The sequence below is a fragment of the Aedes aegypti genome, chromosome 1, assembly GCF_002204515.2.
Source record: "Aedes aegypti strain LVP_AGWG chromosome 1, AaegL5.0 Primary Assembly, whole genome shotgun sequence".
Lineage (NCBI taxonomy): Eukaryota > Metazoa > Arthropoda > Insecta > Diptera > Culicidae > Aedes > Aedes aegypti.
In genome coordinates, this window is record NC_035107.1 from 85933950 (window position 1) to 85946838 (window position 12889).

The window sequence follows — 12889 nt, forward strand, 5'->3', positions numbered from 1 at the left end:
CAAAACCAGCTGGTCCTCCGATGTTTACAGTCATCGTCATTGTTCCCATGCTCCAGCTGATCGTGTTCTTGTGTCAAAACCAGCTGGTAGTGACTGAAATCAAGGATGAGAGGATGATGGTGTTTGAAAGTGTACCATCAGTACATTATTGGCAGCTTCTTAATTTCGTCATGAAAGTCTAATCATTCGTGAAAATTACAATAATTGATTATGACCTAATTTTTGGGTTGAAAAATTGAATTTTGGACGTATAAACAAACATTTTCAGCGACATTTCTCTCCTTCTTCCCCAGCGACGTCTAGGAAGGTGGCGCATTATATTTGCCTATTGGTAGGCAAAATCCTCAATAATATCACTGAAGAAACATGTGATTAGTGAAAGGATGGATCACGCATTTTTTTTGGGTTTTGAACCACCCTAGTAGACATCCCCTTGCTCAGTATGAGAGAGGGATTTTTCTTTTGCATCGGGCAGCACTTTTCTTGCATCACGTTCGCGTCCGCAGCAGAGCGAATCTGCAGCATCTGCAGCACAAAAGCGAACTGTCAAAATTATTGTAGAAATCCATCAACGAGCAAAGGCAAAGGCCAGCAAAGTGTTAAAACGAAAATCGTCGCACCGTCGAAAAGTCGTCTTCGTGTTGTGTGTGGCTGGCTGGGCTGGCTATTCGCGCATCAGGAAAAATACCGTTCCCGTATAATTCCAGTGGTACAAATCATATCGAAGGCTAATTCTAAGTGTTTTCCCTAACCGATCATCACGTGAGGATATTCCGATCGGTGTGGGAACTGTGCAGGAAGTGCTGTTGAAAATCTCGGAACGAAGAATTTTGGGGTGGAAGTGGAAATTGGCCTTACCTTCGGAAGCTGTTCACAGAAGAGAGCAAGCAACGGGAAAAAAGTGATCAGTGTGTGTGCGTCTTCTTTCTGGCCGAAGGTGGACGAGGATGATGATGAAAAGAAGGAACCGCGATCGTTTCTTACTTACGTAGTTTATTGTTGCTTCGGTAGCGCCAGTGACTGAGATTGTGCCAATTTTTTGCTGGCAAACGGGCGGAAAGGAGAGGAAAATAAACTACGTTTCAGGAGCTTCAGCTGCCTGCCACAGAGAAACGGGCTAGGAATTAGGTTGAAATTGGTTTTCCGGGTGAATTACTGCTATAGGTTCCAGCAGATCGGGTTAACTGTACCAAGGCGGAAGTGAGCAGAACCATTTGTGAAAAACAACTATAGGTGTTTGTTATGGTTCCAGTGAATAAAGGAATAAGGCTTTACTTCCTTTGGTTGAGATGGCAGAAGGGGAATAGGTGGCAAAATAATGATGGGAAAATGTCGTGCACAGCATTTGGTCAAGGGAGGTGCAAAGCTGGTAGTAAGTCTCTTTATAGAGATTTGGTCTTAATTTTAATAGAAGGCATCTAAAGTCTTTTTTAGCCTTGCATTAAACACAAGTGCAAAATTCTGTAGCAGCTGCAGGTTCCTCTGGAAAGGCTCACGCGATTATTCGCTAGGAATTTCTTCAGATTTCTCGATGAAAAGCTTTAGGAATCCATTTAATGATTTCTTCTGGAATACTTTCAGGGATAAACTCTTCTAGGAATTCAATCTGGAATTCCTTCAAAGATTTTCCAAGGGGATGATTAAACGATATTCTCAGGAATTTGCTTCAGAAAATCCAACGCAACGTCCTCCAGTAATTTCCACAGGGATTACCCTGAAAACTTTCCCAGCTATCATTCCAGGATTTCCTTCAAAGAGTTTTCCACCCATTTTTTCAGTAGTTACTTTAGCAGAGCCGCTAAAGGTTCATTCAGTTCGTTCAAGAAGATCCTCAAAAGTTTGTTCCAGAATTTTTGAAGCAATTCGTTCACGTGATTTCCTCAAGGAGTTCTATGTCTATTTTATAAGTTATCCTTCTTCATAAATTAATCCACGACTTGTCTCAGGAATTGATCCAAAAATCATTCAGCGATTATTTCCATGAATCTATGAATTCCTCCAGGAATTCCTCAATAATATAAATCAGGGATTCATCATTGAATTCCTCTAGATCTTTTTCCAAGGATTTTATCCACGTCGTTTTACTTTTGCAGTTCTTCTAAACTATTTCTTATATAAAATTTCCGTGGATTCTTCAAAATTTCGTTTAGGGTCCACACCAGCAAATACTGCAGCTACTGTTCCAATCATTCGTAAACAAATTTCTCCAGAGTAAAAAAAAAATAAACAATTCTTGACGATTCCCTAGAGACATTCCAGGATAAATTCCTTGGGTACTTCCGTGGGAAATTTTTCAAAGAAATTTTCTGTTAAATGTTTTGAAGAAGATTCTTCTGAGAAAGTGACTTTGGGAAAAAAAATCGGGCCGAAATATTTTAATAAAATTTAGCGAAAACCAGGTCCAACATCTGACAGGCCTGCTGCATAAGCTATTAATGATATTTCTGAAGAAATCTGTTGCTATACAAGGAATCTTAAACCTGCCTTCTGAAAGAACCTTATCAAAACTCCAAAGGATTAGCCTGAGACGGTTAGGAATAACAACCAAATAATTAAAAGAGTTTGTTAGAAACTCGCCCAGGACTTCCAAAGCTAGAAATCATTTCAGAAATTAAATTAGAAATTCCAACAAATCAATCGTGTGCTAGAATAAGGGCGTAAGTCGCATGATTTTTCTTCATCGATCCTCTCTTCTGTGAATAAAGGTGGCAAGATGCAAGTTTGCATCGCCGTCTAGTATCCTGATCCTGAAGATTTCAGTTTGTCACCTTTATTCGCAGAAGAGAAGATAGCTCGCGGAACATAACTATGACCTATGTACAAATGAGAGATTCTCTCCTCTCTCGTTCTCTTTCGATTATAACAGTGGAATACTAAAGATTTTGGGAAGTTTTTCACTATAGATCGAAAGTCAATTTCCTTGACTAGCGTTTCATACAAAAAACGCAACAGAAGAGGTTAATGTGACTCAGTTATTAATGAAAGAGAAAGTAAACAAAGAGAGCCTCTCAATGTTAGATAGGTCCTTTAGTAATGATCCGCGAGATAGGTGAAGAGAAATCGACCATGCGCAGAGTGTCGACTATCTGGGAAAGCCTGGAAAGTCAGGGAATTCAATTTTTGACCTGGAAAGTCAGGGCATTTTTACTACAGGTTAGGGACAACTTAGGCCTTAGCTATCAGTAGTATAATATAAAATCGAACAAGTTAATTGTCTGTAAAGTTATCGATTAAGTCAACTCAGCAATACAATAGTTAACAATCATAATGTAATCAATTTTTCAAAATAGCAGTTAACCATTGAAAAAAGCGCTTTTATCCATAGTAGAGTAAACTATATTTCACTATCTGTAAAAATCGTCAGAATTTATAATTTTCAAAATGTGGTGAAGCGTTACTTCAGGATTTTTATCAGGACCTTTTTTTTAGAATAAACTCAATAAAATCCCTTTCTGGTGTTTATTCTAGAGATCCCACATGAAATTCCTCTAATAATTACTAAATATTAATTCTGCAATTCTTTCAGAACTTTTAATGTCAGAATCATCACCGCTTTCATCGCATTTCATGTGTTGATTTCTTCGCAGTATTACCGATCGTTGCAACCTACTAATGGATTCGGTCATCATGAGCGGTTCATGCCATAGAGTCCTACATCCTTATCTATCTGTTCACTTCTATTTTGGTCCGGTTTTGGACTTACTAAAGATATTACTCCAAGAATTCCTTCAAGATGTTTTGAACAATTCCTTGAAATTTCTTTAGGGATCTAGAAAATCCCTAGAGAGTAGAAATTCATGAAACTTGGTTTGAAGGAATTTCTTTGATAATCCATTGAAAAAATATCTGGAAAAATACTAGAATCATTAGAGGGAAATCACTGTTGAATTATTTAAAGCAATTCTCTGTGAAAGTTGTTCGGCAATTCAGGCCTGGATTTTTACCTGAAAAAATATCAAATGTCTGGAGGACCTTTTTCCATGGTGGAAAAATATGATATACTCTGGTAGCGAAATGTTTCAACATTTTCGTTCATATCTGAAATTTGTGAAATCATTTCTGAGGAAGTTCAGTATCTAACTTTTGAGCTTGAAGATTTCAACTGAGTATGATTATTAGATTATTCAGGATTTTCTGAATATTTACTCAGATTTGAGCATTTTATTCATACGAAATTTCAAGCTTTTAAAGTAAGTTCTTCGCAGTTCAATCATACTAGCATAAAAAAGACTTCTAGAAAATTATCCAACAGGTGTATTTGAGCAAAGTAAAAGCTTTTGCTCTGTTTACTCATACGACCCAAAGCCTAAAATATACATTATGAACAAATAGTCAGATATGTATCTTCTTGTACCTATATCGTAGGGGAACCTGGTCCAATTCGGAGCATCAAGCATTTCTCAATACTGGAGCAAATGTAAAGATCGTGTGTACCATTTTTCTATCCGCCGTCTGGCTTGGATCTAACACAATACATTTAACGCCTTTCAGTTCTTCCGTTTGATTTTTATATCAGTTTGTTGTTTCGAAGTGCTCTAGTCTGCTGTCACTTAGCATTATTTCCAAGCTTCTTTAACTGACAATAATTCTCCAATGTTTCTGTGTTATTTCATAATCGAAACCCCCAAGCCTAAACTTCCATTTGACCATATGGTTTTGATCTGTCTTTGCACTGTTTGTGCTCAACTAGTTTGAAAATCCCAAATTGTGTGTTAGTCCAATCCGGACCTTTTGATATGGTTCAAAACGGACCTCTTGATTTTAAACGAGCACTCAGTCTATTCCAAGAGCTCTTTCTCGTGAAAGTCCTCTCGACTTGGTAGAGAATCACGGTAGTTGTAATATTGATCGATGGTGTCATTGTTTATGTTGAGGTCAAGAAAAAGTCTTCGAAAAAAATCTTAGAAATACGGTAGACTATCAAAAAATATAGTAATCAATAAATCAGCTACTTGAAAAGCATATCTATACTATTTTGGATACAGCTTCCCTAAATAGTTTGACAATATGATACAAAAAAAAACAAAAAATAAAATAACAAAAAGCTCCAAAATTAATAAAAAAAATATGCGCTCTTCATCTCGATACCTCCCATACACGATGGTCCGTTTAAAATGGAGCTATTGAGATTTGACTGTACATAATTTTGGCCCAGTTCCCCATTTCACACACGTTTTTCAAATTAATTTCGCATTTTACTTGAGCTAATTCTGTCTCGAATTAAAATTACAATTTTCCCGCATTGAGTTTATTTTTTATGCTTGAGCTTACAGAACGAGTTCAATAAGTTTTGATATCAAATATATCGGTATTAGATAATTACCATAGCAAAAAACGATAAAATATAGGGTGGTCCGAATTAGAACATGGGGGGTCCGAATTGCAACAGGGTTGATCCAATACGAACCTTTTGTAGAATATTGTTCAAACATGTCTAATCATGTCCTGGCAGGAGATATCACAAAACTCTCTAAGAGAAAAGTATGCGCGCTAAATCAGGCTTTCTCGAAAACATAAAAATTTTCATGCCGTTCATCGTGCTGAAAAGACATGGCCAAAAAACTGTTACTAGGTCCGAATTGGGCCATGTTCCCCATACAAAATTGAGTCAACACCCTGCATGCGACTTATGCCCTTATTCTAGTACACGCTTGCAATAAGCTCTACATTTTTTTATAAACCGTTTTATAATCGTTTTTTTATACAAAAAACACGTTTCTATCACGTTTTTCTATAATGAATGCTTAAACATTGCTGGACAACTTCAAATCCACCTGTTCATCAATTTCAGCAATAATTATGCATCTAATAAATAGAAACTTCATAAAAAAACGATTTTAATCGTTTTCTGTTTGCTTTATGATCTAAGTATGCAAAATTAGTCATTTTCATTGTCGTAGAACATATAAAACGTGAGGTTGCGAGACGTCTCTAAATGATATGATAGTTTCCAATAATTCATTTATTGAAACGTTGTTGAAATGTTGAAATGGGTTGTCTCGAGTTCGTCAAAAATCAATTTTGTTCTGTAGTAACTGTTTATGTGGAAGAAAGAGTTTAGTTTTACTGAAATTCTGTCACAAATTAAGCTTGAATGTTTTTTTGCTTGTTTTTGAATTTTGGACTCCGACAGGAGTTTTTCCTAGATTATTCTGAAATTCATCCACTTTTTTAAGATATCCGTCATCCCTCAAAAAATGCTTCATGTAATTCGTTTTGTGCCTCTACTTTTAAATCTTCAACTAATTTTGGGCATTAAGTTTCTCATCAACATCAATTTTGCTAAAAAATGTATCACAAGTTTGTTTTCTGGATTCGTGTATTCGATAAACAACGAATTTTCTTCCGACTGAAATCAAAAATTTAGAATAGTAACCTATACCTACAAAGCTAATATTCGTTTCGTAAATTTTCAAATTACTGTGCCTAATGCTCTACATTCTAAATTCACCCAATATGTAGACTGTAATATTCACAAAGAAAATATTTTCATTCTTAGTAATAATTACTTGTAGTTTTGAAGTCACTTTTCGGTCACTATTTTGATAATTTTGGTCATCAAAGTCACTACTATTATAACGTTTGAATACTACCAGCACTGCTTTCAGGCAAAATGGTCTCTAGAGTTACTTCTTTTAATTTCTCGATTTAATTTTCCTTATGAAATGAAGCGTCATGGAGCTTCTGTTCTTTTTATTGGAGTTTTTTTTCGCGATTCCTTGTTGTTCCACTGTAAGAAAAAGATTCCAACGCCATATACCTTCAATAACTTCCACAGGTATTGTTGTGAATACTCTCTCAGGGATTCTCTTACGATTTCCTCTAGAAATTCATCCTGAAATTATACCATCGATTTCTCTATTTCTCCCAAAGAATTCTACAAGAATTTTTCCAGGTAATCCCACAATTTCTCTAGGAGATCTTACGTCAATTTTTCAAGTAAATCGTGAATCTATTACTTGGAGCTGAAGGTATTGTTTGATAGTTTTTCCAATACTTCTCATAAGATAGATTATCATATGAGATCTCTCCTACAGATATTTTCTAAAGCTAAAATATCTTCCGAACGTTTTTTTTATTTTTCTTGCAATTTATAAGAATAATTTTTTTTTGAGGATTTTCATGGGATTTTTCTGGTAGAATCAGTGAAAAAAAAAATCGCTAAAGAAAGCCCCGAAAGTATCCTTAGAAAATTTTCTACTTGAAAACTGAGAACAATCGTAGAAGATACTGGATGCATTCTCACTTAATTTATGATCTCGTCCTAAAGTCCATTGGTAACCAAGTGTGTAGCTTGTTATTACTGAGCAAACGAATGGATTTACATATAATTACACAATCCTACGATGAAGAAGAGATTCTCCTCTACCGCTGGTGATAGCTTTTATCTTGGTCCATTCATGTGCTTAAAAACAACGAGCTACACACTTGATTACACAGCGCAACAAAAATGACATGTTTGCGTGTCTCAAGGATCAAATTATGTATCTCTAGTAGATTTGGGCTTGCTGAATCTGATGCCGTTCACAGAAATTTACCAGCACGTCACAATTTTTAGCTACAGGTCGCCAAAGTTGTATAAAACATTGGTTTTATTGATGTTTACCTAAAATTTGAAGCATATTTTATCAAACTTTTTTGTGATCTTATCCACCAAGCATGCAAAAGAGGACTTAAACTTTCGTTTTAGATATATTTTGGTTAAAATTTCACGATCAAATTTAGATTAAACCGATTTTTTTCAACATGCTTGCAGTCTCCATACAAAATTCTTCGTTTCTCTTATATGGCAAAATACAATACTTTTCTAAACCATCAAAAAATAACTTTTCCGCACCAAAAATATTATAAACTTTGATGATAAGTATTGTTATACACATAAAGTTTGAATTCTGTTGCAAATTATGCAAATAAATTGTCTCACAAGCTGGCAAACTTGCATGCAAGTTGGCTGAAACAGTCAATTTTTGCATTTTCAACAACCAATATCTCAAACACTAGACGTGCTATGATATTTCTGTAAACGGAAATGGATTCAGCAACCCTTTATTGAGTAAAAAGAGGTATTTTGATGCTGGAGACAAAAACGTGTTCTGCAGTGTTACCAATGGTTTTTAGGGCGAGATAATAAGTTATGCGAGAATTTATGGAGAAATCCCAGAAACCCAACTCTGAAAACTCGTAAGAGACATGAATGACTGGTTCAATTCTTGAAAAATTCATTAATGAATACCTTGAAGGAACTGCTAGAAAGATTGATGCAAGAACCACTGGATGAATTATTGAAGAAGTGCATTGAAAACCTTAAAATTCATTGACTAGAAAACAAAAACAGAAATATTTTTAAAGGAATTTCCGGTTAGATAATAATAGTTTTTCGAAGTATTCCTTCAAAATATGCATTGGGTGTTCCTCAGGATTTCTGCTCGGAATTCCATTAGCGATTGTTCTAGGAACTTAAGCCTCTAGGAAGAAAATCACAAGGTAGAGGCATTACTCTTAAAAGCATAAAGAATCACCTCATAAGTTTTCCAGGAATTTGATTAGGGTTTTCTCTATGAACGACCTTAAGGCTAAGTAGTCCGTCATTCGTTTTGGCAACAATGATGACTTTACAGCATGCATTTCAAAATGATAAAACTCAGTCTTGATACTTTATATTGACTTGAAAAAGTACTGTACGCGCTAACATGCATAAAATATGCTGATACTTTTTCAGCTGTGTCAGTGCAAAACCAACTGATTTTCTTTGATTCGAAATCGTGAGATGAATTAGCAACAATCATCAACGGTGCGTACAGAACTCCAGGACGGCCTTCTTCGCCTTAATTTTGTTCAGATTTTTTTTAACACAGGAACGTGTACTGAGCATGAAAAAGCTCGTCTTTTCTACACAGCTCGAAATGCTGAGGATGGCTAGATGTGTTTAACAGAGTGTTCAGCCGGATTCTGCTAAGATTCTGTCATGAATATCTCTATTAATTCCACTTCAGATCCCTTTCATGGTGAATTTCTTAAGATAATCTTAATGAAATGTCTTCATTTGTAAGTTCGTTAAGATATCTCTTGACACGTTAAAAGAGTTTATTAGAAATGCCCTGTTTGCGTTGATATTAGCAGTTTAGGAATTTCATTCTGGGATTTTTCCATAATTTACACCACTACACCTCCTTTAACTAATTCTTTCATCGATTTTTGAACGAGTTGCTCTAGAAGATTTTCCAGAAATGTATAGTCCACGTCTCCCAGGAATGGCTCTACAAAGCGCTTTCGGATTATTCGGATAGTTCTATTGAGAACTATTTCAGGTATTTTTTTAGTTAAATTTGGATGGCTCAAAATTGAAATCCTCAGATATATCTGCTAATTGTTAGGTTCTTGATATGAATTTTCATGATCTTGTTAGTAATCCCAGGAATTTGTCACATATGTCTAGATTCCGCTCATAATCTTTAAGAACTTGCTTGAAGTTTTCAAGATCAAATAGATAATCCCCAGAAACTCACTCGGAATCTTGAGCATCTGCATAGAAATCCTCAAGATCTCGTTTATAATCCTCATTATCTTGCTGAGGATCCTGTTCAAAGTCTCCAACTACGATCCCATTCAGAATCCGTAAGATTCCGCATGAAATATAAGTGGGTAGTCGGCTGAGAATTCTTAGATTTTGCCTGAATTTTCTGGAAACTCTCACAAGTCGTCTATGAATTCTAATGATCCCGCTCATTATCGTCAATATTCTGCAGGACACTCTCAAGATCTTGATAGAAGTCCCATGAGTCCACCAGAAATTTGCAATTTACGTTGAGATTCTGCTGAAAATAATCAAGATGGATCTTCGAGATTCAATCGGGAAATTTCATAAACGTACTTTTGAAAACCAGGATTTGGCTGCTAGCAATCTTCAGGTTCTTGCTAGGAAATCCTAAATTCCACCAAGATCCTGCTGTGCTCAAAACTCTGCCACAAATTCTCAATAATCTTCTGGAAAACCTCATGAGAAGCTAAGGGTTCAATATTCCGCTAGCAATCATTGGGTATTATCTTTAGTTCTATTAGGTATGTTCATAATAGGTATCGATAAATTTATAATTATTTTATTTTTCGTGGATGTTTTGTAAGACAAATTTATCTTCTTCTTAGCATTATGTCCCTACTGGGACAGAGCTTTCCTTCTAAGCTTAGTGTGCATTGAGTACTTCCACAATAATTATTAACTGATACCTTACTGAGACTGCCTTTCTACTATACTCTATGCCCAGGAAAGTCGAGGAAATTTCCATTGCGAAAAGATCCTGAACTGACCAGGAATCAAATCCAGAAACCTTCTGCACGGCTTTGCTTTTGTAGCCGCACACGCTACTAAGGAAGGCTCATACCAATCTATAGTCAATCTTGATAATGGTGAGCTCGTTCCATATTATTATTTTAAAAGAATTGAAAAAAATGTTTTCACCCCATCCTACATACGGCATTGGAAGGCGAAGGTTTGTACATCATTCATTGTGGTGTCTGTTGTGGGGAGGAGTAAGCCTACACCTTAGCACCATAATTCTATCGTAGAGATAAGCGACCACGAGTGTCAGTCAGCAGTGAAATTATATTTATAAATATTGCTTTCCTTTGCATTCGCGAAAAAAAAGACTTACCGAAGGCACATAATGGAACTTAGAATCACGTTCGTGTATGTATATCTATGACTGACAACATCTGTTTTTCTGCACACTTGCACCGCATGTGTAGGTACTTAGAAGAGGTGAGCACAGTTGTGTCTTTATAGGGAGGTATGTATGATTAAATCAGGCTACCACCGTCCGAGAGCGAGAATCCCTTCATGACATTTTCATGACTGCAACATATGACATAAGGTATATGGGGAGGGCGACGTCATCGATTCGTTTTTATTCAACTTAGAACTTTCGGTTGGCTCATACAACTGAAGTGGTGGACGATAGATTAGTAGTTCTAAATGTGGAAATTATTTTCAGTGAATGTATTGTATGTATTGGGGTTCGTAGTCTATAGCTTTTTGGCTTTCTGTGATGAACAGTTTTTCTGCATGGCATTGCGTCCGCGCTGAGACACAGCCTGTTTCTCAGTTTAGTGTTCAACGAGCACTTCCACAATTTTAACTGAGAGCTTTCTATGCCAAAGTTGCCATTCGTATATCGTGTGGTAGGTACGAGAGGTCAAGGAAATTTCTATTACGAAAATATCCTGGACCGACCGAGAATCGAACCCAAACACCTTCATCATGGCTTTGCTTTGTAGCCTCGGACTCTACCCAGGCCCCAACAGTTATTCCATTGTAAGCATTTAAGGTTTCTTTGGACAGTGACTGCTGACAAAATTACATCTTCTTTCCAATGCTGACTGAGATACAGGGCTGGTAACAGGTTTCTTTTTAGTGATTTGATCATCATTTTAATGCAAGTTTCTATTTTCAATGGAAGCTCTCCAAAGTCTATATTTTACCCAAAAAGGATCTTCAAAGCCACTGTTGTACTATGTACAACATCATCTGGAATCTGTGAAGTAATTGCTTAGAAATATGTATTCCAATTTGAATTCTTAAAGGTCTTTGTGAAGTCCATAAAAACTCTATGAATTCCTAAACAAATCTTTGTAATGATATCTGAATGAAACTGTGGAAATACACCTAAATTGATGCAATTCTTGAAGAAAATCATAAAACGCATACAGTAATACGAATACTCTTGGAAATATCCTTAGTCAGGTGGAATTCTGTAATAAATCCTCATGACAACTCTTATATCCAGTTCCGTTTATTTTTTGTTTATTTTTATTCTTGTCTGATCTCTTTTTGATTCCCGTTCGACCTTTTTTGGTCGTTTGTTGATTACTGTTTGATCTTTTTAGATCTTTTTTTTCAGGTTGAAATCACAGAAGCTTCAATTTTTAAGACTCAGTCGCTTCCTGCCCTGACTTAAGTATCATTTGTGGAAAATCTTATTCCCACAAAGTGGTTCACTAAGCTAATCATTTGGGCTTGGGCAAAGGAAAGGTATCTAGACTTCATCAGTTTATTTCCATTGATCAATTGTTTAAAGCTTTATAATAAATAATATTTATATTATATTTATAATAAAGTTCAAATTACAAATTACAAAGCCTGAAAAATTTGAGACGTCTCAAATAGTCCTAGACAGTCTTTCTGAGTCACCACTCACGATGCTAAGTCTCAGATCCGCATCCAGATGGGGTCATCATAATCACAATCGTCAATCGTGCCCAATCCCTCTGCAGGTGCGCTCGCTCGCTAAGCAATGGAAATTCCTCGATCTTCGTCATCATTGCTATCTTACTAATCGAACCACCGCGTGTGCTTTTGTGAAATTTTATCGTCACATCTCTCAACCATGCGCCGCAGTGAAACCCGCTCTGCTGTCGATTGATGAAATACGCCAGAGATAGGAAATAAATTGCAGCAAAGTAAAACCACAAAAAAAATCGGTGCAAAGAAGTCAAACTCGAACATCAAAGTTTCCGAAGGGTACATGGCCGGTGGCATGGGCGAAGTGTAGTGGCAGCAATCAGTTTTCCCATTTACCCCTAAAAATCTCTCCTAGTAGGTGTGATCACCCGAAGTGGCGCAACTGAAAAGTGAAAATAAGCAAACCGAGCAGCATATAGTGAAAAGTGAGACAGAGAAGAGTCGTGATTTCCAGCAGAAGTAGCCGCAACCCCAACCGACAGGATGCCTCTTTTTGGCAAATCGCAGAAAAGTCCGCAGGAGCTCGTGAAGGCACTGAAGGAAGCGGTCAACTCGCTGGAACGAGGCGATAAAAAGGCGGAAAAGGCACAAGAGGACGTCAGTAAAAATCTGGTGAGTTATTCCCTCAATTAGTAGTCATTATCACGCTCATCC

The 12889-nt window shown here is 36.5% G+C and overlaps 1 protein-coding gene across 4 annotated transcripts in view; it reads left to right on the top strand.

The window, feature by feature from the left end:
• Nucleotides 1-574: 574 nt before the first annotated feature.
• The window catches only part of LOC5576594 (protein Mo25), a 54760-nt gene continuing 42445 nt past the window's right edge, over nt 575-12889 (top strand). The window contains exons 1-2 of one of the 4 annotated variants that reach the window (XR_002499814.1): nt 575-709; nt 12591-12847. Coding sequence is in view for 3 of the 4 variants with exons in the window: in XM_021841623.1 (XP_021697315.1) it covers nt 12719-12847 (129 nt within the window). In the remaining variant the exon portion in view is untranslated. Of the gene's footprint in view, nt 710-999; nt 1129-12590; nt 12848-12889 lie in introns of those variants that run through there. The other 3 variants (XM_021841623.1, XM_021841633.1, XM_021841639.1) reach the window with 3 other exon arrangements.